Consider the following 25,937-nt stretch of genomic DNA (forward strand, 5'->3'; position numbering starts at 1 on the left):
ACACTCAATACTTCCTTGAAGGAAGATGCATTTTTGTGTGTGTGTGTGTGTGTGTGTGTGTGTGGTTCTTTCCATTTCAGGAAGCAGGGTCAGTTGAGAGACAGCATTCCTGTGATACAATGCATCCAGGACAAGTGTCTGTGAGAAAGCTAGACTGAAATGTTTGACATGGCATCACTGGACTAATTTGTGAAGTGAGTACACCTGTGTGTGTGTGTGTGTGTGTGTGTGTGTGTGTGTGTGTGTGTGTGTGTGTGTGTGTGTGTGTGTGTCTGGGGTGCTGCTGAGCTGAGGGGACTCTGGATGATACATAAGGCCCAAGACTGGACAGAGAACATGGAACATGCCAGGGATTACACACAGGGTTTGGGAGTAATAGAGTACAAATAACTAAGTTCCGTCTTAAGAATACAAAATGAAGGGAATACTTTATTTGTTGTATTTCCTCTAGCACCATGTCCCAACCAAACGTGACGCAAGCAAGGCCCCATTGTGTTTTTCAGCTAATACCTCCCAGTTCTGGTCATCTGCAGCATCGTTTATAACAGCATTTTCAGGTGAACGTAAAAAAAACTTGTATATCAGTGTGTTGAAAACCTAATGACATAAGCACTTACAGTGATTCTGACTGTTGCTTAAATCAACTTGTGTTCTTTCAAATGAGACCATGCATGTACATATACTACAATGGAAAGGAGAACAGCATTCATTTTGACTTTCGGTATGCCTTGGATAGGCATTTGAGGTGAAATTAAGTTGACAGATTCAGTGTGCCACATTCGCTTGCTGTTAGGACACCGTGTAAAAGTCATATGAGACACATATTTCCCATAAACGGCTTTTAAATGAGGGTGTGCAGTGCAGCTGCCACGTGATAATGTCAGAGCAGATCCACAGCCAAGATACTGATATATGTTTAAGGCATGAAAATATAAGACCCAGACAAATGAGTCCAACAAGACAATTTCAAAGTATACCAAAAGTAATCTGAACTATTTAGAATATGTTACTTAGTTTGAATAATCTAATGAAATGCATTACATATTACATTTTATGGCATGTATTCATTAATCTGTCGTGGAATGCATTTTAAAAGCAGCTATGAACCGTGTCATTCTCTGAGGTGTAATTCCCACTGAGAATGGGGAGGAGATGTCCTTTGTAAATCATGCTTGATACGCTACTTATAATTATAATAATAGATTTTATTTATAGGCATCTTTCAAGACACTCAAGGTCACCTTACAGGTAAAGATAGAGAATAACAGCATATTTAAAAAAAAAAGTCAATATGATAGGGGATGAAGTAACATAAAAAAAATTAAAAAAATACAATATAATGTTCTGGCTGAGAATGTGAATTGAGCTGTTGATTTTGCTCTGATGTACTCCAAAAAAATGCCACAGAGGTGTTGTATAATTAGCATATTTAGTACTACACTGGCAGAGTCTAACATGATGACCAACTGAATTATTTCCTAAATCTTGTTTTGGTTACCGTAGTCCCTAAATGTATGTAACAATGCCTGAAAAAAGGTATTCAAATCACTTTTCTTTCTGTGGGAGAACCCCCAGAACCTATGTTCAAACAGAAATAAAGCCAGACTCACACCAATTTTTAATATAACTATTTATGTAATATACATGACACAACAGAAGAAAGGTATTATCATACATAAAGTCAGACAAGTAGCAGTGAAAAGTAGCAGATAGGGGTACATCACAGCACATCAAAAGTGTGATCCCTGACACCCCTGCATAACATTTAGAATCTAGTAAAACATATAGTAAAACTGCGGCCGCTCCTCACTTACTGTGTCCTCAAAGAGATGGTAAATATGAGGAATAATAGCGGATTTTGACAGTGTGAATACGGTATGACTGGTTACTATCAACACAAGCATTTCATAATTTATATATATAGTAAGGCAGAGGATATTTACAGTTGAATCAACCCCATAAACTGTACAATTTTTAAAACAATTCCTTTCAGCCATACATTTAGGATATCTGTTTTTACAGACACTTGAACATGTTTTAGGTGCATATCATAACATTTCTTTCGGCTTGACTACTTGGATATTTTACTGCATCAGGAATCATTGTTTCGGGTAGCATGACCCGCACAAACATATATCCCATCTTTGAATTGATCTGCAAACGTCATCATCATCAATCTTTGAGTTGTGTGATTTGGTAAAAACTCATCAGGCTATAAAAACATGAACAATAATTTCAGGTACTATTTGTTTCAGGTCTGCCCCACACCTCAGTCATGGGGGGGTGAATTCTGATTTGAGATACCTGCCTTAAGCCTCTCATACAAACATTACAGACATCAATGAATTACCGAAATACATTTTTTAATATTTTATCTGAGCATTATTGTCTCTCTATACACATAAAACCTTTATTTCACTTCCTGTTTTTTATATCTACAGCTCTACAGGTCAGTAAGACAAGTGTGCTAATGAAACATACAGAAATTATTTCATGTCATTAAGATTTTCCACTTCTCTTTGCATATTTTGCCATCCCTCTGCCCATTTCTCTCCTGTTCAGTCATTATTCGACACATGGGAAACAGCTGCAAAACATCTTTCTAAAGGGGTTGTTCTTGTCATGACGTTTGGCCCTGCCCAGTTTGACGAGGGCCTCCTGTATGCCTTCATCAGTTTTCTGAACATTGGTTTGGATGGTGGTCAGCATGGGGCCTTGCTCCTCCACCAGCATAGCAATGTCCAGGAAAATCTCATGGATGCCCTGGATACGGCTCTCAAGGTCCAGCAATTCTTGGTGGCGTTTCTCAATCTGGGACAGAGCAGATCGAGCCGTTTTACCCTCAGCCATGACGTTGTCAGTAAAGATGTTCCACTGACCCTTCTCGATCATCTCCTCCACCTCCTCTCCTGACACCTCACGTCCCACTATCTCCATCTGCCTCTGGATCTGGGCTTTACAGTTCTCCCTATGGCTCATCTCGGCCTCATTATAGTCAAACATGGCATCGCGGAAGCCATTGCTGAGGCAAGCATACTGGGTTCTGGCAATACGTGTGACGGCGGAATTTGAGCCGTGTTCTTCTTCTAGCTTGTGGGCTGTGTTGTCCATTTCCTTCAGGCGTCCCAGCACATCCTCAGCCCGAGTCTTTATATCAGCACCAATAGCATTGGAGTCTCTTTTGATAGTGCTCATGGTGGTGACGCCCTGGAGTATGCGAGAGTTCTGCTCACGGAGCCTTTTGTTCTCCAGGCGGATGAGCTGGATCTCTCTGTGGATGTCCTGCGACTGGGAGAAGACCTCGACCAGAGCGGGGCTGTTGTCAAACACCACTGCCTCATGGGGCAACTCCTCCTCCAGGTCCACGTTACTGAAGGCATCGGAGACAGTGGACTCCGCATACTCCATCTGCTCCACATGGCCGTTGGACAGTTCCTGCAGGTTGCTCAGTCTGTCCCTCATGGTTGGGCCGGAGAACAAGTGACGGTTACAATGTCAAGATGAATTTCTGTGTCTGGTTATCTCCCCTCCTCTAACATACATTGGAAAAGATGACTCACCAAGGATGGCTGACCTGAAAGGGCAAACAACAAATCTTTAGCTTCACACCACACAGAAATTTCCACCATAGATGACTTGATAAAACAAAAATATTAATAAACGGACACAGATTACATTTAAGACACAAGCAGAAAACACTTGCAAGTTCAAACACACCCAGTCTCTCATCCTAACTGGCAAAAGCCTTTTCCGTCTTCTTTCAGCCGTCACCCAGCACTAGTCTAACAGGTTCTCAGAAGAATAGTCAAAGGTGTTGCTCCTCACCAAACTAGTTCTTTTAACTTGTGATCCGTCTGACGTCTTTATCCAGACATTCAGTTTGACTTTTAATCTAACTGGCGCATCAGAATCAGCAGATACTGGAGTATCTTGGATCTCCAGTTTGAGCAATACTCCAAACATAAAAAACAACATTGCCCTTGTGAAAAAAGAACTCATACCTGATGTTTTTGTATTGTCTTTTTCTACGTTCAGCTGGGTATAAATGTATTTAATTGTGATCAAAACAGGCTTTAAACAAGTTGAAATTTTGTGGATAAAATATCTAAAGGTATGAATACTGCTATTGACTCAAGTGCTCCTGGTCATTAGATTAAAAATAATTATTCTAGACTATTAAATTTATTATCATTAGTCAGTAGCTACTAAATAAATAAATAAAATAAAAATAAAAAATACTATTTTATAGTAGGGATTATTCAGATGATCTACAACAGCTCAGTCTCATGGTTAAAATATCATCAAAGTAAATGGCAAGGGGTTATACAGACATGTTGTACAGTTTAGACTTTATATATGGTACAAATAATAAGCAATGTAAAATCTATGTAAATTAATTTTAAAGATATGCTGCTTTTTTCCTCTTTTTTGCAATTAAATACATAAATAAATCAAAATAAGTGTTATTTTTGTATCTATCCATCTGTCTACCCCACTTGAGTATCTCTCACCAGAGGGGCTAAATCTCAGGCACATGTTATGACAGACCCCAACACACACAAGTTCATCATTTCTTACAATATTGGCAGCTTACTGGTATAAGGTTTTCTCTTTTTCATACAGGATTACAAAGGAAATCAAAGGAGAGCGTCTTACCTGTTGTGCTCTGATGAACACAGGGATCAAACTTTGTCCGTTAACGTAAGATGGCCGTGGTGCCACAGCACCATCCTACAGTTGTGAAGTCGACCGCTCCGTACTGTGAGCAGGAACAAAGGGTCCTACATGCGTAATGCAGTTATCTTTGGAGCCTAAACTGGTATTCAACTGTGGTTTAGAGCCACACCATGCGACTGTACTGATGTGACTTGAGGAATGAAGCCCGGTCGGTTTGGCCTCTGCAGTGACGCTGCGCCTCAGGAGCGTCGATTGGACAGAGTGAGGTGTGAGCAGCTGGTGTGGATGAACCGACTGAGTGCCAATTCAAGCGCACAGGCCTCTTTTTTCCTAGGGCAGAACTGTTAGAAAATGAAAGGGGGAGTCCAGAACAGGTGATTTTTTGACTCTGGCGACACCTGTCAGTCACTATATTTGTCTGTTGAGCTGCAGCCGCCGTGGAAACGTTTTATTTGTGAGTTTTGATGGCAGTGATACCTGACGGTGCTGGGGCCAGTGGAGCCAGTTGCCGTTGAGATTTACCAGTCACGCCCAAATGACTTCTGAAAGTCCTCTCTTGTGTTATGTGTGTGAATGTGTGTGTGAGAGAGACAGCCTCACTTGTACTGTTGGAAACATGTCACAGCTTGCTTCAATGCCACTAAGGTAAATTTGATATTAAGTGACGTTTGCTCAGATATTGGCATTAATTATTATTTTCCATCATTTAAAAATGTGGTTTTGTGGAGAGAAGTATTTGATGCCCTTTAAGAGGCTTTTCAACAAGGTGTATAACCACCAGATGGCAAAAAGTCTGGGACCACTATCGGATGGAACAAATTACATACTCATTAAGATTACAGAAATCCCTCTTTACTAAATGATGGAGTCCTGTCATGGTTTTATTAATACAATGAGGTTTATCATGCAGTAGGGCTCTGCCACACTTTTACTTTTACACCCCCCCATGCACATATCACATATATACTTTATCTGTGTGATTATAATGTGGAGTGGACAATTATTACTATTATTTTTCATTCCTTTTTTTAAAACGTATTTTTATATTTAAGTTCTGCTTTTTCTAACCAATGGGTAAAGATGTCAGAGTGGATGTCTATGCTGTCTTCTTCAAGTTTGGGTAATTTCTGAATATATTGTGTATGAATGTTATATACAGCTGGGAAAAAGGGAAACATATACACTGTATTGTTGTTGGTGGAAACTAAATAAAAAATTAAGTTCTAAGACAGGGGCCCCTTTTGAATTTAAATAGGCTACTTGGATTGCAGCAGAAAAATGCAGCCTATAGTAGAACTGCAGGCTATCTCCCATAAAATCAATAGGCTGTATAAGAGTATACAGTAAGGAATAACATATTTTGTTCTCTTTTCATATGAAGCGTTTCAAACGTGACAACATAAACATTCTAGATAAGTCCTTTTGTATTTCCAGTGAGGATGTTTTGCAGTGCATGTGAATGACATCATCTGAGAGGAAGTAAACATGGCCCTAAGCTGTTGCCTAATTCCTTTAAAATGGTGGCAATTCATTCCTTCTTGTGAATGTCTAACACATTTGTTTTACATTATGATGTAATATTCATTTGTTTGGACACAGTGGGAGTAGTTGTCTCATCCTACCAAGGTAGAAAAAGGACTTTGCTTTGCTTAGTTTGTCAGCTGGTTCTACTGTAATACATGACTGCCCACCTGTGGCACTCCTTTAACAATGGCATGAGACTACTTCTTAAACTTCCACGATGGTGCAGTGCCAGCCAAATGTTTGTAAATGTAAAGTTGGTGTGCATACCTCTCCTGCTTTAATATGAAATCTTATATATTGATATATGTGCAGACTCTCTGTCTAAGAAAATGCAATTATCCAGGCCTTGGCCAAGGTTTTCATTGAGGCTGTGGGGCCAGTGGCTCTCCAGCTTGTTTGTGGGTGCAGTTTATTGAATTATGTCTTTTTATATTAACCTGATTAGCATGATGTAGAGTTGGGTATTTCTTGTCTTTTTTTATATATATATATTGTATTTATTATATCATATTTATGTATGCAGACTACTGTGACTCTGCCTTGTTTGTTTTGTCTATTTTGTGTTTAACACATAGGTCTATTTGCATAACTGTAAACCCCGACCAAAGACAAAGCTTAGGATTTACTCTATTGCAAAACAGCCGCATAAAACTATCATCTAAAAACTTTCTCCAAATTAAATCCAGAGACACTTTGGTTCAGCTTTTTCCTTTTTCTTTTTAAATTACTATTTTAAATATTTGTTGAACCTCTATAATGTTCCCCACGCCAATAGGCCATCATCTTTTTTCACTGAGAACCTACCTGGATGTACAGGTAATAGTTTGTGAACTAATGTGACCTTAATCTAAAAAGATATCTGCATACGTATGTATATGCATATCGTCGTCAGACCGCCAGCTGAGAGACTGATGTGACCTGATTTGTCCTCTTCTATGTGCCAATATTGCACGTGAACGCGCGTGCTCGTAACCTCAAGCATGTCTGTTCTTCTGAGCATGCTGCTTTCAGGTGTATCTCGGAAATTTGTTGGAACTATATCAATGTCCCGCCTAATTAATAATAAAAGAACGCGTGCCAAAAAGGTTAGATACGCATTACATTGTGTAAATTATATTAGATTTGTCGTGTTGATAAAATGCTTCTGAGCGATAGGGCGTGACGTCCGAATTGCCTTGCCTTTAACGTCATACGGCTTAAAGCGTCATAATGGGATGTTAATGTATATCGGCCGCAGAGTGTTCAAATTTCCGAGTGTCCCTGAAGACAGCGTACCTCCATCAGCACCCTGTCGCTAGCTAACGTTACCTCAACTTTCTTTTTGTTCCTCCGGGAGTTTGAGTCCTTCGCTAAACGCCGCAAGACCAACAAGGAGAAGAAAAACGTAAACGCCACGATAAAAAAAAACACTTAAAGAAACAGTCATGAAGTTGTCAATGATTCGCAGTGCCTGTGGCAGCCTTCGGATACATCCAGCCCGACCAGGAAGCAGAGTCAGCGGCTTTCCGAGGAGATGCCTACCGGTTGGTCCTGCCAATGGTCGGATCTTCATCCGGGCGGCAAGCGCTACTAGCAGCGGCGGTACCAAGCAGAAGTTAGCCGTTAACTTTGGGCAACTGTCCCAAAAGGAAGATGGGTTAGAGAGCGACTGTGTTTTGAGGTAAACAGGAAATAAAAACGGTAAAACATATGTGACCACACGTTACTGAATTAATGTTTTCTTTGTGTTATTTTTAACCAAATATAAGATAAAAGTCGAGTTTGCTGCAGTGATAAACAATGGTCAGTATCTTCCGACTCGCCGTAGCTTTTGTAGTTGGATAGCGGCCAGTTTCTCACGTGTAGCCGGTATCATCAGAGGGTCTCCAGCCAGCTGATGTAACTCTGCTCCGTTGTTGCCAAACACACTATGCTAAAATGTGCCTAACATATGGGTGAATGTGCTGTACTGAAAAGTTATGTGACACAAACTGAGACACCTAGATATGGATTTAGCAGTGTTAAAGACCCTGCAGAATATACAGGTCAGTGTGTTAACTGTAGACATTAACATATGGGCCCCTCCCACACCTTACCACATGCGCAGTTAGGTGCTCACTTGCAATTATTATTAATTTAATTTTTAAACAGATATTTCCGTGATACTTTTTGGTTTTACTGGAGTGTTATTCCCTTAACTGCAGCAAAGATGGCTAAATTACCCTCTTTATGATGTATTAAGTGGGATTACATAGGGGTTTCACAGGGGGTATTATTATGTCATTTGAAAAGGGCAAGTGAGACAGTTTGAGGCATAATTTACAGCCACAAACACAGCATAGCCCTAAATGGATGATTGGGCATTGTTTACCAGTTTGTTGTCTGTCACAGGGATGTGATTCAGAGCACTGAGGAGGCCATGTTGGCTCTGCAGAGAAGGAATCCATCAGTCCAACCTTTGCTAGCCATTATACAGGTATTGTAAGCAAAAACAGAAGAATGAGAATATGTGTGTAAATACAAGTTACTCTTTTGTGAAAGGTTGCCTTGAAGTATTTTAAAAACCTAGAGTAAAAAAAAAAGTAGTATGATGTCAATTTACCTCAGCAGAGTTGTGTTGTGCTAGTAGTGACCTGATTACATCAGGTTTATGATTTCACTGAAGCCATTGAAGATGCCTGTGTTATCAGGTCTGTGGGTTATTTTTCTCAGTGTGCTGTTTTTATCTCAAAGGCAGGTGAAGATGACAGCTTGTTGGAGATCAATAAGAAAATGGCAGAAACGGTAAATTCCTCTCTTGCTCTTATCCATGTTGTCTTTTCCACAAATCTACTCAACAGTTCAACCCTCTCCTTGTCTATATGTCAACAGATCGGCTTAAACGTCACCCAGATTTGTCTGTCAAAGGAGTGCAGTGAAGATGAAGTAAGTGAAACTGACTCACAAATATGGCTGGTTTACCTCAGCGGCAAATAACAAGGAAATCTCTTCCCGCCCCGTCAATATTTAGCAAGTCGGTGCATGATTTACCCTTCCTGTGGCTTTTGTCTGTGCAGCATATGATCATAGTGGTTGTGTGGAGTGTAATTACAACATAAGATTTGATGTCGTTAAAACCTAACTTGACTTACAGTAATCATCTATCAACTGTTACATGACTAATCCCTGATTTCCTAATACATTTAGTCACTTTTTAGGGTTCTGTTTCATTTCATTTTTCACTACATGGTATTTCCCAACATTGTGTAACTGGGACTAGAAAAACAGTCTCTCAGCTGTGGCTCTCTTTGCCCAGACTGAAGTAGCCTCTTGAGTCGTATAGAAACCCTGGGAACAGCTCAGGCATTTCTTCTGACAGTTGACGATTTGTATTACAGCTCCTGAATGTACTGATCCACTGCTCTACTTTCACACATCTTGCCTCTGTTTTATCAAAATCTCCACCTCTGCCACAACTGTTTTCTCCCACCATTCCTTTCTCCCTCAGAAATTATTACGATATTTTATGTGCTGTCAGGAGCACTGACGTATTAAATTTGATGGTGCACTCGCTGTCTCACTCTTTCCCTTGTTCTTAATCAGCACTTTTCCCTTTAAAGATCAAGATACTTAATCTTTCAGTTGTGAAGGCCAGAGTTTTCTGTAGAACATACAGCCTTCAGACAGTACTCATACCAGCATGTGTGACATTAACATTTTAATGTGTTACATTTCCACAACAATTGCAACTGTGCTCGCAAATAATGTAAACTTTTTCCACCAAAAAACTCATTTTTGATTGTGTGTGTTTTGTCTTTGTGTGAATGCATGTAGATTGTAGAGGAGGTGTTGAAACTGAATGAAGACCCCAGGGTGCACGGAGTTTACCTCCACCTCCCCCCTGCTTCCCTCACCAATAGAGTGCTGAGCACACTCAAACCAGAGAAGGACATAGATGGGTAAAAACCTGCAAAAGCCAACTCCAATCACTGCATTTAAAAACTGCTGAATTTTCGAATCTCAGTGACATAACAGTGAAGAGCGTATCTCTTCCAAATGTCACATGCTGTTTAAATATCTTTAACTGTGTTGATTTAAGATATGTTGTCTTCCCTAAATCATTTGTATTCTCTTAAAACTGGCATGGCCTGTTGTTTCATGTGTCGACAGTAGACATTTTTATGCAGCAGTCTGCCAGGTATCAGCTGTCTTAACAGAAATAAACCCATTCACTCACATGGTACATCAAATGAGAAAAGGCTGCACAGTATTAAGATCGTCTAAATGCAGAGTGTGTGACTTCAGCAGACAAGTAAATTTGGAAGGCACCCTTCATAATCAACACAAATTGACAAAAAGACTAAGATCAGCCAGGACAAATCATGTAAAGCAAAGTCATGAAAAATAGTTGAGGTTGTTCTGTTGTGTTTTTTGACCTGCAATCCTAGAAGTGACAAGCCTCCAGGGAGCAGAATTATTCATTTATTTTGATATATGGAAAATGGATTCTATTGTATTTATGTCCATTTTTGTCTTGATATAGGATATCCGATTTGAATGTGGGCCGTCTGGTACGAGGAGACCTGAGCAAAGGCTTTGTGCCCCCCATTGCGAGTGCTGTCCTGTATCTGCTGGAGAAACACGGTATACACTTTGACATCTGTAGCTGTAACAGTGCTTACATTTACCTCTAAAGGGACACTATTCAGAGATGTAACAGCATGCAAAATGCAGGTGAAGCTGATAAAATGAAAGCATGAGTCTGATCATGGAAAGCAACAGTAGCAGCAAGGCCCGACAATCAGAGCCTGTTTAGACCTGGCATTAACATGCGTTTTGGTGATTTAAACACAAGTGGACAGCCAAGACACATTGCTGTTCATTCCTGTGCCTGTCATGTGTCTCCAGCTGACCACTTGTGTTCAAATTTTGTTACTGGCACACGGACAGTTATTATGTCCACAAGTTTGCCAGCTGCTGTGTAGCGTGCTTGCTAGTCATGTTAGTGGTTGTGTCAGTACAGCTAGAGATATCGCTGTCAGCAGAATTCCATAGGGCAAAATGATGGCTGTGCACGCAACGCTTTGTCCAACTTGACATAAAATGAGTAAGTTATAGAGCGTTAGTGCGCTGTCACCAACCACCAAGTCCTGCACTGGTGACACAGTCCTTACTGGGGACACATTAGCAGTTACACTACACAAGAACATGTGGTCTAATTCATCCCAAAGCACCTCGGCAAGTTGTTTGAATGGTCGGATTGCAATGCTTCTTGGTGGTTCCTTACACTTGTAATTAGCACTATCCACTTGTGATCAGATCACCCAAAAGGCATGTTGATACCAGGCGTAAATAGGGCTTCTGTATTATTGTACCACACCAGATCATACTCGTTTGTAATTTTATTAGATACAGCTGTGTTTATCCAAAGTGCACTGTATCAATTGTGTTTTGGGTAGTGTGTAGTTAGTACATGTAAGAATTAGTGGTGAATGTACTAATTTCCATATTTATACTTCTCATATGTATATAACCTTGAAAAAATGTCAAATTTGGGAATTGAACAGAAAAAGGCAAGCGAAATATTCTCCTAAGATCAGTTTGAACACACAATGTTCTTGAAACTGGAGCAAAATGAGGCTTTTGCAAATGTATACTCACTGTTTGTGCACCTACAAGATTTTGGCACTGGGATACACATGAGAAAATGCTGACACCCAACTTAGTGCTGAGTTGGGACCAATTTGAGACACATCATGAGGTTCAGAGGGCAGGGGTCAAAGTTCAGATGTACATAGGGTCACAGTTATTCTGAGTGTCCCTGATAGAGTTAGTTCAGATTCACTAACATGTGACGCAGTTTTTCAACATGCAATGACTCGAAAGTGAAACATTTCTATCCAGTTTCAGTATTATACAATGTGGTAAATTTCCAAATCTGAAGTTTATGGGCATTAGATTTAAAAATTTCCCACATATCAGCTTATCTGTAATTATGACCACAATGTTGCACAAAGTTATTAAACACCTGCTTTGCGAATGGTGTGCAAAGTTATTGGCATCCATGTCTTATTAGTAGACATTTTGATATGTATCATGAACACTCGACTACATGGGCTTGACTGTAATTGACATGTAGATCACGCTGGGAGTTTGGTTGTTCATGGAATAAATAAGGAAGGTTATGTTGTGCATTAAAACATTTCTGCAGATACTCCTTTAGAGGGGAAATCTGTGCTGCTGGTCGGAGGAGAAGAACCTCTTGTGGTGTCCCTGCAGTGCCTGATTGAAAGGAATGGAATGGTAGCTCTCAAGAGTCATTGGAGCTCCAAGAGCCTACAGAGACAGGTGTGTTTGTATGTGTGTGATTATTTTCTCCCTACCAAGTTTACTTTAGACTTGAAAGGAGACCTGTAAAAAATTTGTGGTTTGGTCCATGTTTCTGTTTTTGCTCAGCTTGGCATTCTTTTTCTGTGTCTACTTTTATTACAATCATTTGTTTGGAAAGACACTGCTAAAGCCTTAATGCTGTTTTTCACATTATCCTCTTCTTATGCTCTGTATCCTTAAACATCTGTTCTTGTTATTCGTTGCACCAGCTCCAAGATATGTAGTTTTAGTGGCTGACCACATGGAGTCAGTCTCTGCTTTTTCAAATGCAAGTCATAAAATATCACGATCAGATGAACAGAGCCTGTTTGAACAGTTGTGCTGCACATATTTCCACTGGCCAGTCACATTTCCCAGAAGGAACTTAGTCATTAAGGTTGTTTATGCCTGTCATGCACTCTTTTTGCTTCTTCTTTTTAACTTCCCTCTCTGTTAAATTCTTCATATCTAATTTCTTCTCCTTTCCTTATTTCCTAGATGATGCAAGCTGATGCTGTGGTCCTGTTAGGAGCAGGGAATATAGATGTCCCACCCACCTGGGTTAGACCAGGGGCTGTTGTCATCTGCTGTGAGCCCACCCTGGAGACAGGTATTGTTGAGTATGTCGTCTTAGTCAGCACAATCACCCTGCATGAGTTTGATCTATAGTGGAAAATAAATTTCACTTAGCCTCTTGGCATCACACCCCTGGGTGTTGCACGCTGCTTGGATTATAAACCTCATCACTGCACATAAATCCTGTTTGCTGTTGACCTTTCATAACCCATTCAAAAGGATTATAGCTGACTAAAGCACTTGAGAATGCATCTGAGCTTCCATAGACATACTAGTGTAGTCTATATTCTGGAAGCGTAAGAGGTGTGATGTATAACAGAACAGCGTTGGTGTCTAGTGTAGCACATAACATACACGTTTGGCAGCATTTTCCAAAAGATAACAATGCCAAAACATGGCAATAACGATAATTTACTGTCCCTGTTATGTGGCGGTTGATCTCTTTCTCTGCTCGAAGGGTAAGGAGCTCCCACACCTCATTGTGTCATCAATTTGCAAATATTTTCGGTTGCTGTTCCTCTCTGAGTTAGCTGCTAACTGCAGCTAGTTACTTTAAAAATCTCTGGTGGCGGACTGCAAACATAACACATTGTCAAAATATCACACTCATCCTGCCCTGCCATTTGTCTCTTTTACACAGACAACAATTTGGCGCTGTTACTACCTACGTAGCTGGCTTTAAGGCAACACAAGTCTGTCCCCCATTCCACGATTGTACCTTTTATACAAGAAAACAAGGCAGAATAACGGCGCAACATTCCAGCCTTGAAAAGGCAGTGTAAAAGGGGCTACAGATGAGCAAAACTTTTTCTATTTTTTGTACAAAGTGTTTTAATCTTCAGATTCAGAATGCAGACAAAATAACACTTCCTCCAACATCAGTTTTTTAAACCTTTCATGCTACACTCCTCCTAATGTACTTGAGTGGTCATTAATCAAAGCACAGAAGTCACTGAGGGTTTCTGATTGGTTATGAATTGAAATACAAGATTGTGTGCCATTACAGTTTCACTCACATGGAGGTGCTATCACACAAGGAAACTTTAAAACAACACACACAAACTGAAGCCAACCACAGGTTTGTCATAGTTTTACCCAAGATCTAATCTTAATTTCTGGTCTTCTTCTTTATGCTTTCCCACCAGCTCTACCTTACAAATTAGATTTCTCACACATCCATTTTGTCCTTATCAAGGATTCATCATTATCACCCAGGAACAAGGACGCCTTCCTCTCAGGCTTAGTGTCTTTCACAATGAGATTTCTTGTATTTCAGTTTCAAAACAACCCAGACTTTGTTCTTAATCTCTTGGTGGATATGAGATGCATCTATTCATGCTAGCGGAGAGGATGATAACAGGAATTCCCCTCAAACACCTTATTGTGCAAAGACTCTCTGAAGTTCCTTCAGGATGATCTGTCTTCCTCTCTGTTAATATTTTCTGTCTGATCATCTCTGCCTCATAGTCTCTCATGATTACAATGAACACACATAGGTTATGCAAATAAGATATGTACTGGGAATGAAAATAAACCAATTTTAGTTATGCATTTTCAATAAACATTTGGCAATGAATGTTTTTACTCAACAAGTGCATTTATGATGCTGTTTTTTGTTTTAGATGAAGATGCTACTGAGATGTCCTCAAAGTCTGGGTTAGGATACGTCACAGCAGCTTACAGAACACAGGTGCGCCTCTTTGTTTCTGTCTCCATTCTCGCCCCGTTCGCTTACTATATTCTGTCTTTTCTTGTTCTTAAGCTTTCTACCTTCCTACCTCCCTCTCTGTGTCTACTAGAATGTGGTGCACAGTTGCAGTCGGTGGCTCAAGGAGCAGCAGTACCGCCCATGGCATCTGCGCAGCCTCAAACTGCAGCCCATGACCCCTGTACCAAGGTATACACTACTATCTGTAAGGGGCTTCAAGAAATTCATCCACATCCACGTGGTCTTACAATCCTTTTCACACATCATACTGTTCTCTTACTTGTACCTTAGAGACTTTGTCCATGTATTTGAGGCTTTAAAATTAAATTGACCTGAATGGTTTATCATGCTTTCTGTGGTTGTCAGTGACATAGAGATCTCCAGAGCTCAGACTCCAAAGCCAGTGGACCAGCTGGCTGAGGAGATTGGTTTGCTGCCAGAGGAGCTTGAAGCCTACGGCAGGAGCAAAGCTAAGGTCCGACTCTCCTTATTGGACCGCCTCCACAAACAGCCTGATGGGAAATATGTACTGGTTGCTGGGTGTGTATGACCTACTCATCAACTGAATCCTTTTTCTTAATTATCATGTTCCTTCAGTGCCACCTAGTGCTTGATTTTGTGATGTAAAAACGAAGTAAGTTCTATTTGTGCTCAGCAAGAGATCACTCTCCTCTCTCCTTTGTTTATGGTATTATCTTAAGGGGATACTTCACCCCCCAAATGACCATTTGTATATCACTTACTCACCTTGTGTTACATTGAATTTGTAAAGGAAATTTGATTTCCTTCATGTCACCACAGTAAACACTAAGTAAGAGTAATTCATATACAGATGGTCATTTGGGGATAAAGTATTCCTTTAAAGGCACGTATTGATTATTTGACAGCAGACTAAATGTGATTGTGACATGAATGCACAGAGATTCAGTCACATCATGCACACCAAAAAACAAAAAAGGAAATTTAAAAAAAGAATTCTGTGTTTTCTCTATGTCTAGTATAACTCCCACCCCACTGGGCGAAGGTAAAAGCACGGTCACCATCGGCCTTGTCCAGGCCCTGTCTGCCCACCTGAAGCTCAACTCCTTCGCCTGTCTGCGACAACCTTCTCAGGGACCCACCTTTGGGGTTAAAGGTCAGCAATGAATGCTTACATCCTTGTGGTAAATGTATATGGCATTTCTGTCTGATAAGTATGCTTTCACCTGTGTGTGCTCTTTAGCTTTCTCTTGACCACATGTTAATATGATACAGTAGTGTTTGATTTTGTGGACTGTCGTTCCAAAATAATAAGTTGTATATTTTTTTTTTTTAAGAATGTTATCACATTTAATAACAACTTCAGTCACATTTTCATGTTGCAGGAGATGTCCAGCTGTTTGAAATGGTGGATGTTATTTTGTAATGAAACTCTTCATTTCGTTTCTCTTCCGATTGAAAACATTGATTGGGGTTTGGACAAGGCCACAGACAGGCGTCCAAACCAGCAGTTAGGAATGTCTCAAGTAACTGTTTGATAAGCTGTCTTTGTCAGCGTGTGGCTAGCGTTTCATACCCTGCTACATTTCGTGCAGGGGTGGAGTAGTTCACTCAGAGTCCACCACTCAGCATTCCTCCTTTGTGTGTCCCTGTCCTGTTTGTCTGCCTCTGACTGTGCTGCCTCTTCTCTGTGCCTAGGGGGAGCTGCAGGAGGGGGATATGCTCAGGTCATCCCTATGGAGGAGGTAAGACACACTGACACTCTCAGTGCTCCCTAGCAGGACTAACGCCGGCTTCAAAGACCTAAGACACACAAAGACTCACACTAGTTAAGACACACACACACACACAACCCCTGGAGCTGTGGCATAATATTGCCTGTGACTAAATCACTGTCCGTAAAGGCAGGGAGGGAGGAGTGAGAGGGATCTGGAGACACAGAGCTTTCAACAAGGCAGCCTCCTTCTCTCAAACCAAAACACCAGATTTATTCCACTTTTTTACCACTCCCTCCTCTCACCTCCTCACAATGTTTTTGTTTCCTTTAAATCGAAGGGCTCATGCCAAACAGAGAGAATATTAGACATAATATTTTTAAAGACCTAGGGCAGTGATACTCAACTCACGGCCCACAGACCAAATCTAGCCCACGATAGGGTGCCAGGAGGCCCACTGACCATTTTGTAATTCACAATGAAAATAAACTGATTCACACTGGCATTTATTTTGTACTTTGAATTTAAATAATGTGCTGGAGTGTACAAAAAGCATCACAATAAAGCGTATTACTTCTTTAATAAGAATGCAGCAGGGCAAGTTCTTGAATACATTGGAAAGTAGGATTTTTTTTAATGGTTTTCCTTTTCTGTAAAATGATTAGGGTATTATTGAGACACAACTCAACATTCTGGCTCTATTTATTAAGTTCAGTTTTCTTTGTTGTATTTGTTTTTATATGTTCATACCATTCTTTATGTTTACTTTACCTGTCATTTTTATTTTCTGTACTATCTACTTTAATTCGCTTTTATGCTACTTTCTGCTATAACTGATTTACAGAAGGCTCAGAAAGATAATGCTGTTTAATCCTGAGAGATGAGAATGGTTAAGTTGTCTGTTTGGACCTTGTCATAATTCACTACAAAGGGAATTTAAAAAAAGTCTGTATTAAAAACAGTGCGAGAGGAGGATCAAAGCCCCGAATTTTGTCAAATCCTAGAAATGCCACTACCTGACTCATGTGGGTCTGCTGCAACTGGCTATGTGCTGCTGCAGTGGCTGTATTTGCCTAATTTATTCATTTTATCTGATATATATAATTAATGTTTGTTTATTAAGTAAAAAAAATCATGAGATTACTTAATTTGAAGCCACATTTATCATGGGAAAACAAATTTTTATTGTTAGAAGTTTTATTTCCACTTTCCACTTTCCACTTTTATTTCCACAGTTTTATTTCCACTTTCCACTTTCCACTCCATACGGACTACCACAATATGTACCACTATGTTACAAGATTAATACTTTGATTTCACCTCTCTTTCACAGTTTTTTTCCTTCTCTGTTTTGTCTGTCTTGTCCTTCAGTTCAACCTCCATCTGACTGGTGACATTCACGCCATCACAGCAGCCAACAACCTGTTGGCAGCAGCCATCGATGCCAGGATGCTCCACGAGGCGACGCAATCAGACAAGGTGACTTTGAGACGATGTCACTTAGTAATAATAATAATAATAATATTAGTAATAGTAATCCACCCCCAGAAATGTGAACCTGTTGTTTTGTTTTGACCTGGACGCTTTCATAATGACAATCTTGATTTTCCTGTTTTTGTACAAAATTCCAAACGCTAGAGATTTACTATTAAGATGTTTTTCTCTGTGATTTAAGAAAGGATATTATGCATTATGTTTATTATTCAATCGTAGCTTTCTAAATTAAGTATTTCAGTCATGCATACATGTGAATGTTCTGGGTATTAATTGCAAAAATGGAAAAAAATGCAGTGAACAAATGTATATGATTAGTTTAATAGCTCTGTTTTTGGTTCGACCTCACTATGTGTACAATCTTATCTTGTGATATGAGTAAATCAACCATGTGTCACAGAGACAATTAACTAATTTATGTAAGAGCATGCTTTTTACAGCCTAATTATATTAATCAGTCACATCCATTATGTGATTGTGTATTTGGTGTGGTGCATTCTATTCAAGAAAACATTATTATCTTCCAAAATGCAATTAAATGTACTTTATATGCATATACTGTACACACTCAGACTTAATTTAATTGTTTTCTTCTGCCTCCAAGGCCCTGTTTAATAGACTGGTCCCTTCAGTGAATGGAGTCAGAAGATTTTCACCCATCCAAATCTCCAGGCTACGTGTAAGTCCAAACACTGCAGTGCCAGAATCTCTTTTGTCATCAGTCATAAATAGCCAGATCATGCTGTGTTGAGCTGTTGTTAAAAATAAAAACATATGCTTTTGTCCACCAGGGGACCTCAGTGAGCCTATCTTAAAATATCCCCTTTCCCTCCACCATGTCCTCATCTCCAAATATTTGTTTATGTCTCATGAAGCTTCTAGGAAGGAGAAGTTTGAACATTTGTGTGTGTGTGTGTGTGTGATGTCTCTATGATGAGATGTTGAAAGGACTATTAAATATTCATTGGTTTTAATGGACAGAGTGAGAGATAAAGAGTCACATGTGTTTTTAAATGGAACACTACCAGTGAACCTTTTGAACCTGACAGTGAATCATCAGAATACTTTTGGATTACTTAAAACTCAAACACTGAAAATCTTGCGCCTTATGCTAGAGAAATGGACGTAACCACAAAAATCTGAATCCCACAATTTTTTTTTCTCTTTTAACATGTCAAATCATTATCAATGAAAATAAAATGCATTTGTCATATTCAGCATTTCCTGTTGGTCAAATCAAAATTACCCATCAGTTACTGCTATGAAGTGAAGCACTTATCTAAAAAACCCCGTATGTCAAACTTGCTTTGCTGTGTTTTTAAAGGCTTAATCAAAATGACAATTTAAAAATCCAATTTTAAATGATTATAGTTGCTTATTTTTTGCAATCTGATTATGTCATCTCAATTACACATAGTCCGTTACTACCCAACCATGACTGGAGAGTACAGAATGTTAACACCCAGGTACGCAACGTCAAACGTAATCACCTGATGCTGGCAGCTTCGTCTTTATTGAGGGAGAATTAGGAATTAAAAAATGCCAGTCCTGTTAGAAGGACTTAATGTTATATGAATACCAAAAGCAGCACCATCTGTCCAGAAACATATCGATATTTAGGTACTGACCACTCAGAAAGCCAAATCAATTTTGTACCGGTTCTTGATACACATCCCTACTTACAGATGATCCTCTGATCTTTTTTCTCTCTTCTATTCCAGCGTCTTGGGATCAATAAAACAGATCCTGCATCTCTCACACCCCAGGAAGTTAGCACCTTTGTTCGTCTTGACCTTGACCCCTCCAAGATCACCTGGCAGAGAAGTATGTATAAAAGTGTAGGAATTCACTCTGAACATTATATCTGGTCTCAACCTTCTAATACTGAAGCTTTAACTGCAACTACAGCAAAAAGTTTCTCCCTAGATGTTTCTACCAAGCAACATGTGATGTGTTATTTACTCAAATGGTGACATTATATGGTGTCAGAGTCCTGCCAGGGTGTGATTTTCAAAACCTGCTCCGAACTGGCAGTGGCGTGCAATACTGCACCCGCTCTGCCACCCGCACATATGACAAGTTAGTTACGACCATCCGTCACAAGATCTGCAGCCCAACCCAAAACCACAAATGCTTTTATAACCATGCAGCTTTCAAAACAATTGTTGAGGGCATTTCCTTTGGGATAAATAAAGTTCTATCTTATCTTATTTCATGCATGGGAAACTTTAGACAATATATCTTAAAACAAAAGTAATTCAGGTGAAAAAAGCAGAAGTATTTTTTGCTTGTTCTCAAAATAAATAGCAGCACATCTCCATAGTTAACATGCCCATCAGTAATTTTCCTGATTAAAGCGGCTGTCATATTCCAGCTGGCACCGACGATAGAGCTGATACACAAAGCCAGCAGTCACAGGATTAAAACCACAAAACATTTAATTAAATCATTCTTCTTCTCAGTTTTATTTTGACATTTGTCATCCACCAGCCACGATCCAACCCACATGTTCTTAGTTTAACTCAGAACTGAACCTGAAAAGAAAATTAAGACAAAACAGGTCACCTCCTGGTACCTGACCCCATGCAGGACTCTGTATGGTGGTGCTGTGCCCACCACACAGGCACAAACATTTCTCATAATTGGGATAATGATATGAAGGATATTTTGTTGATGTCATAATTAATACTGATGCATTTGCCTGGAGCATTAAATGCTAATGCTTGCTACACAACACAAAGTATGACTATCACGCAAATCTAATTTTCATGAAAGACGTTTTGTCAAACATCCCATGTTTCGTAAACTTTACAGAGTCACATGCAGTCTTGCATTAGAATAGATTATTTTTTCATTTTTGAAAATATGTTGGTGTTGGGGCGCTGGTGGCTTAGTGGTAGAGCAGGCGCCCCATGTGCAAGGCTGTTGCTGCAGCGGCCCGGGTTCGACTCCAGCCTGTGGCCCTTTGCTGCATGTCACACCCCCTCTCTCTCTCCCCCCTTCACACTTGTCTGTCCTATCCATTAAAGGCTAAAAGCTCGGAAAAAAAAAAAAAAAATATGTTGGTGTTCTCGTCAGTGAAAATCGCCTGTGACAACTCTTTATGGCTTGTGTTCATATAGATTTAACACATCTAATGTAAAAGTGTTGCAGTCATCAGTCACAAGGTAATAAATGTGGGTGTAGCAGGAGAGGGAATAGCTGCCCCAGTGGTAGCTGTGTTTGGTTTTAAGCTGTCAGTGAGAACAACCAGCCGGGTGCTGCTATGACTGATGTGGTATTTACTCTGGTGGCTCCAGAGGGCACTCTTAAAAGACGAACCCTGGAGATTAAAAACAGATTTACAACCTAATGTTACGTGGGTGTAACCATGTGTCATGTGTTCATGAAACAAAGCATGCTTTTTTTTCCTTTCCCCTTCACTTTTTATCAAACCAACATGAGGAGAATGTTTGACTAATGTGGTTTCTGGGCTCATTATAACAACAGTATAGCCACAGATTTCTAGCCACATTATCAGAGAATAGGCCAAGGGCTGAGTAAAGAAACTTTTAAGTAGCAAATCTGTCATTGCATAAGCGCTTTGAGTGTGTCATCACCTACTCACAATAACAGATAAGAATCTCTCTTCTTGTCGGTTATTGGGTTTAGGTGTGTGTCTGTGTGTGCAGGCCTGTGGATGTGCATTTGTGTCTGTTTACCAATGTGTGAAAATGGATTTTCACACTGAGGTTCAGGCTGTAAAACGTAAATCTTTGTGTGTGTCTGAGGTATCAGATCAAGTTATATTTACTCCTCTAAATAAGTTTAGATGTCATACCTGTCATTGATGTTGTGTCTGTTGTCCTGCTTCAAGAAATGTTGCAGGAAATTAAACTTTTCTTTTTGTCTTTGTTTCCAGTTGTCGATACAAATGACCGTTTCTTGAGGAAGATCACAGTAGGACAAGCGAGCACTGAGAAAGGACAGATCAGAGAGGTATGCAACATTCATGCCTTCACAATCTCGATCCCTCTGAATGTGTGACGTTCTTTTGAAATATTTTTCACCAACCAGCTTTGTTTTGTGTATTTCTGCGATAACCTGAATAAGAATGTTTCTGCAGTATCGGTTTTGGTCTCAGTTATCCACTGATCCTAATATGTTACATTCCAGCTCATTGCAAATATTTTTTCAGTCACTCACACAGTGTGACAAACAGTGATATCACTGCAGTGTTTTCATTGCAGAGGCTTTGAGGGTGGGTTTCATTAACAAGCCCTTCTAGGATGTTGCAATGTCCCAAATGCAACAATTAAAGGGGAATGCCACCTAAATTTAGAGTTCCATTGTGTTATTTCCACGGCCCGGGAAAGTTCCATCAATATTTGTGAACGTGAGCGACTCTCTCTCAAAGCCAGGAACCAGAGAAGTCTCAAACTTGTGATGTCATAGGGTTTAAAGTCTGGTGCTGCTCCATAGACAATGAATAGAAGACTGATTTTCAAATGGGCTTTATTCTACTGTAGTGTTCTCAGCTCTGAAACAGAAAATGTTCTTCAACCAATCCCCGTGAATTCTGCATGACCTTGCAATTTTGTCCAATCATAGCATCTTTTCCACAAATTTGACCAATAAGTATAGTTTGCCCTGAGTTTCACCAATCATAGCAGTCCTCCACGCAGCATCACCAAACTCACTTTGTTGTTTCTGGTTGTAAAGATGCAGACACGTGCGACACGAACATCTCACATTTACTAACAGAAATTACTGCTGAAGCCATGCAAGGCAATTTCCTGGTGTTCCTCATGAAAGCGTAGGTAAACTGTTTGGTGGTGGAACACAAACGTCATCGATTGACAAACATTTTCTACGGCAAAACACACCCAGAGAGGCTGAAGTGCGTGGACAAGAGATGACACATATCGCCATGACAGAGGCTGTTGCATCCAGATCTGTTACACAAGCTGAGTTAGAGTAGACATGAATGGTTAAGGGTAACATTATCTTAGTTTAAATACCGAACTCAGAACAGAACAGTGAGGTTTTGATTATTAATACATTTTACAAGAAAAAATCCCCCTATAAAGCCCGCAAAATCCTGGAGGGATTAACATGGGTGTGATATGGATAGTAAGGTGGCATGAGATGCTTGTGTTTTTAGGTAATTGTACAGTAAAACTATGAGTGAATAAAACATTTTCCCATGTGCACACACACAGACACATCGCCCCTCCATTTCCCTCTCTTCTGTCCATGATAAAGCCCAGATGTATTTCACCCATATGTCTGTAGTAATGACAGCTAAATGAAATCCTGTAAATAAACACTTCACCTCAATGGGAAGCAAGCAGGCTTAAGTGAAAGCAAATGTTTAAAGAAGGAGAAAAGTGACCCACCCACCCACCCACACACCCACACCCACACACCCACACCCACACACCCACACACACACACACACACACACACACCTGGAACAACCTCTGAGCTAGTTCAGCATATGTTTACATTTACCGTCATCAGTTCATCCATTCTGTTTCCCTTTTCATTCCTTTGTCCTCCACCTTCCTCCAGCACTGGACATACTATAGCCCCTCAGGGTAATATCACTGGGAGTGGGAGTAGAAATGTTGTGTTCCTTGGTGGACTGATGTGGTTTAAGTTATGTTTCTTTTTTCTTGTGACGTAGTATGGAGACTGCTTTGGTTTTCATACTCTCCCCTTTGGGAATTCCTCATTCACTCACTTTCTCTCACTTTTCTCGGTCTCTTTCTGTTTCTGACAGTTTGAAATGAATTGATACAGAAAGTCACATCACAAAGCTAGTTAAATATGTTAATATTAATGTGTTTTCCTAAAGTTATCATGCTAATTGTTGGCCATGCTCATATGATTTGTATTCTCTCGCTCATGTGATAAAGCTGGTGACTATGGTGTTTAGATAATCTGTTGTCTGCCAGTCACTGGAAATCTGCCAGTTTTCTTCCCACACTGTGATTGCTGCAGCACTGTGGTCTTCAGAGTCAGTCAGGAAACAAGACATTTTATTTTCTCTCAAAACTATTATTCTTTACTAAGCAGTCGCCACCTATTATAGGAACCTTCACCCACAAAATGATCATTTGTTTGTCAGTTTCTCACCCAGTGTTACGTTGAATTCACAAAGAAAACGTTTTCTCGCATGCCTCCACTGTAGACTGAAACTTATCTATGCTCTCTTCAAGGCCAGACTCCATTGACAAAAACAGTAATTTTATTTTGCTGGCCACTGTAGCTGCTGTTCTGTCACTGTCTCAAGCAGTTGGTTAGTTTGTGCTATTGTGTGACTTTGGTGTTTTTAAAGGTTAGTTATGATTCACCAAAGTCAGACAACATCACAAACAAACCAACTGATCGCGGCAGCAGTAGACCAGCAGCTCCTGTGTTCAATGAGGTAAAGTTACTGTTTTTGTCAATGGAGTCTGGCTTTGAAGAGAATGGGCTGTCTGTTTGGGAAGTACTGAGCATATAACTGGATAAATGACACTTGGATTATACTGCACGAGTTGTATGAGAGATCGTAAAAAGATATTTTCATTCAGTCATTTTGTGGGTGAAGTAGGCCTCTACAATGAAGTCAAATTTATTTGGGTGTTCAAGTGTAAACAGTCTGCTTAGCATTGTAGCTGCAAACCTTCACATGATTTTACACAGTAACAACCATGAAACTACAGAATTTCTGTTTGTTAATTTCATGGTGGGTAAGTGCATCTGAATTGTCTGCAGGCCACGTAACAAATACTTCAATTTGTTGCCCTTGTGGTTTACACTGTATGATTTTCTTTTTTGTCTCACACTCCAGACTGGGTTCGACATAGCAGTGGCCAGCGAGATCATGGCCATCCTGGCTCTGGCAGACAGCCTGGAGGACATGAAAAACAGACTGGCGCGCATGGTGGTGGGGACCAGCCGCTCAGGAGAGCCAGTCACCGCAGAGGACCTGGTGAGTGTTACTGTGTGGTCTTTTTACTCAGGGAGTGTGGGGATTTTAAACCTGACAGTCTCACAGTTGGTCTTTCATTGCTACATCTTCGAATTTCTCGAGTCAGCTGTAGTTCCTTCCTTAGAGAAAGTCTCCTCATTTATCTGAACTGTCATTACCATGCAGGAAGAAATGTGAAGGTTAGGTGTGTCCCACATTTTTTGGTAGGGAAACCTGTGGTGTTGGGCTCTTGTTAATCTCCATAAACAGATATCTGTGTGTTTATGCAGAATCTGAAGGCAAGAGGACATGATTTTGGTATTGGAAGCATTCTGGTTTCTGTTTGCAGTCCAGGCAGTATTGACCAAACACGTTTCAGTGAGCTTTAGTTGCTTGCAGACACACGCAGAGTGCATTGGCCGAAATGCAATTTTGAAACCTATCAGCTATGGTCTGACAATGTTTTAGCTTTATTAGCTTTTTAAAGAATTGAACTGCATGCGTATGCTAATTTATTTGTATAGAGATTAGCAGAAATGATGAATGCCGAAATGATGAATGATAATTTTACATCAAAGAGGAAGTCTTTTCCCTGATATCCTCTGGCTCCACCGGAACACCCAAAATATTGGCCATCGCCCCCGTAGGCTCATCTTCCTCAGACTGTCAGCCGATGGGTTCTGAGTTTAGGCCCTTTGGTTGTTTTGGAGACACGTGTACAAAACATGTGAAACATAATTCCTCATCACCATAATTTTCTGTCAGACTTGCAGCTTACAAATTTCTGAATTCCCACTTGTCCCAGACACACTAATGCACCACTTCCCCTTTCAAAACAACATGTCTGCTCTACAGTAGGTGTAACCTGCGATTAAGATGTTAAGCAGAGTTTTCACACCTCTCACCGGATCCATCTGTGGGGTCAGCTGGTTCTGGTTTCCCACGTAAGACTGTGGCCTGTGTTGTTTCAAAGCCGTAGAGGAGGAGCCCCTCTAAA

At 40.1% G+C, this 25,937-nt stretch overlaps 2 protein-coding genes across 2 annotated transcripts in view; one reads left to right on the forward strand and one right to left on the reverse strand.

The window, feature by feature from the left end:
• Positions 1–1,618: 1,618 nt before the first annotated feature.
• stx11b.1 (syntaxin 11b, tandem duplicate 1) lies at positions 1,619–5,013 on the reverse strand. The gene is made up of 2 exons (XM_050058223.1): positions 4,657–5,013; positions 1,619–3,574 (listed from the first exon to the last, which is right to left on the reverse strand). Exon 2 carries the CDS (start codon positions 3,460–3,462, stop codon positions 2,566–2,568), a length of 897 nt encoding a protein of 298 aa, XP_049914180.1. The 5' UTR covers positions 3,463–3,574; positions 4,657–5,013; the 3' UTR covers positions 1,619–2,565.
• A 2,435-nt stretch (positions 5,014–7,448) lies between these two features.
• mthfd1l (methylenetetrahydrofolate dehydrogenase (NADP+ dependent) 1 like) overlaps positions 7,449–25,937 on the forward strand; it is a 47,513-nt gene continuing 29,024 nt past the window's right edge. The window contains exons 1-18 of the mRNA XM_050058605.1: positions 7,449–7,861; positions 8,572–8,656; positions 8,914–8,964; positions 9,052–9,105; positions 9,994–10,118; positions 10,703–10,803; positions 12,371–12,507; positions 13,027–13,138; positions 14,727–14,794; positions 14,904–15,001; positions 15,179–15,352; positions 15,811–15,947; positions 16,490–16,536; positions 17,878–17,985; positions 18,605–18,679; positions 19,722–19,824; positions 21,902–21,978; positions 24,821–24,961. Coding sequence (XP_049914562.1) covers positions 7,626–7,861; positions 8,572–8,656; positions 8,914–8,964; positions 9,052–9,105; positions 9,994–10,118; positions 10,703–10,803; positions 12,371–12,507; positions 13,027–13,138; positions 14,727–14,794; positions 14,904–15,001; positions 15,179–15,352; positions 15,811–15,947; positions 16,490–16,536; positions 17,878–17,985; positions 18,605–18,679; positions 19,722–19,824; positions 21,902–21,978; positions 24,821–24,961 — 1,929 coding nt within the window. The 5' untranslated portion in view covers positions 7,449–7,625. The remainder of the gene's footprint in view (positions 7,862–8,571; positions 8,657–8,913; positions 8,965–9,051; positions 9,106–9,993; positions 10,119–10,702; positions 10,804–12,370; positions 12,508–13,026; positions 13,139–14,726; positions 14,795–14,903; positions 15,002–15,178; positions 15,353–15,810; positions 15,948–16,489; positions 16,537–17,877; positions 17,986–18,604; positions 18,680–19,721; positions 19,825–21,901; positions 21,979–24,820; positions 24,962–25,937) is intronic.

The sequence above is a fragment of the Epinephelus moara genome, chromosome 12, assembly GCF_006386435.1.
Source record: "Epinephelus moara isolate mb chromosome 12, YSFRI_EMoa_1.0, whole genome shotgun sequence".
Taxonomy (NCBI): Eukaryota; Metazoa; Chordata; class Actinopteri; order Perciformes; family Serranidae; genus Epinephelus; species Epinephelus moara.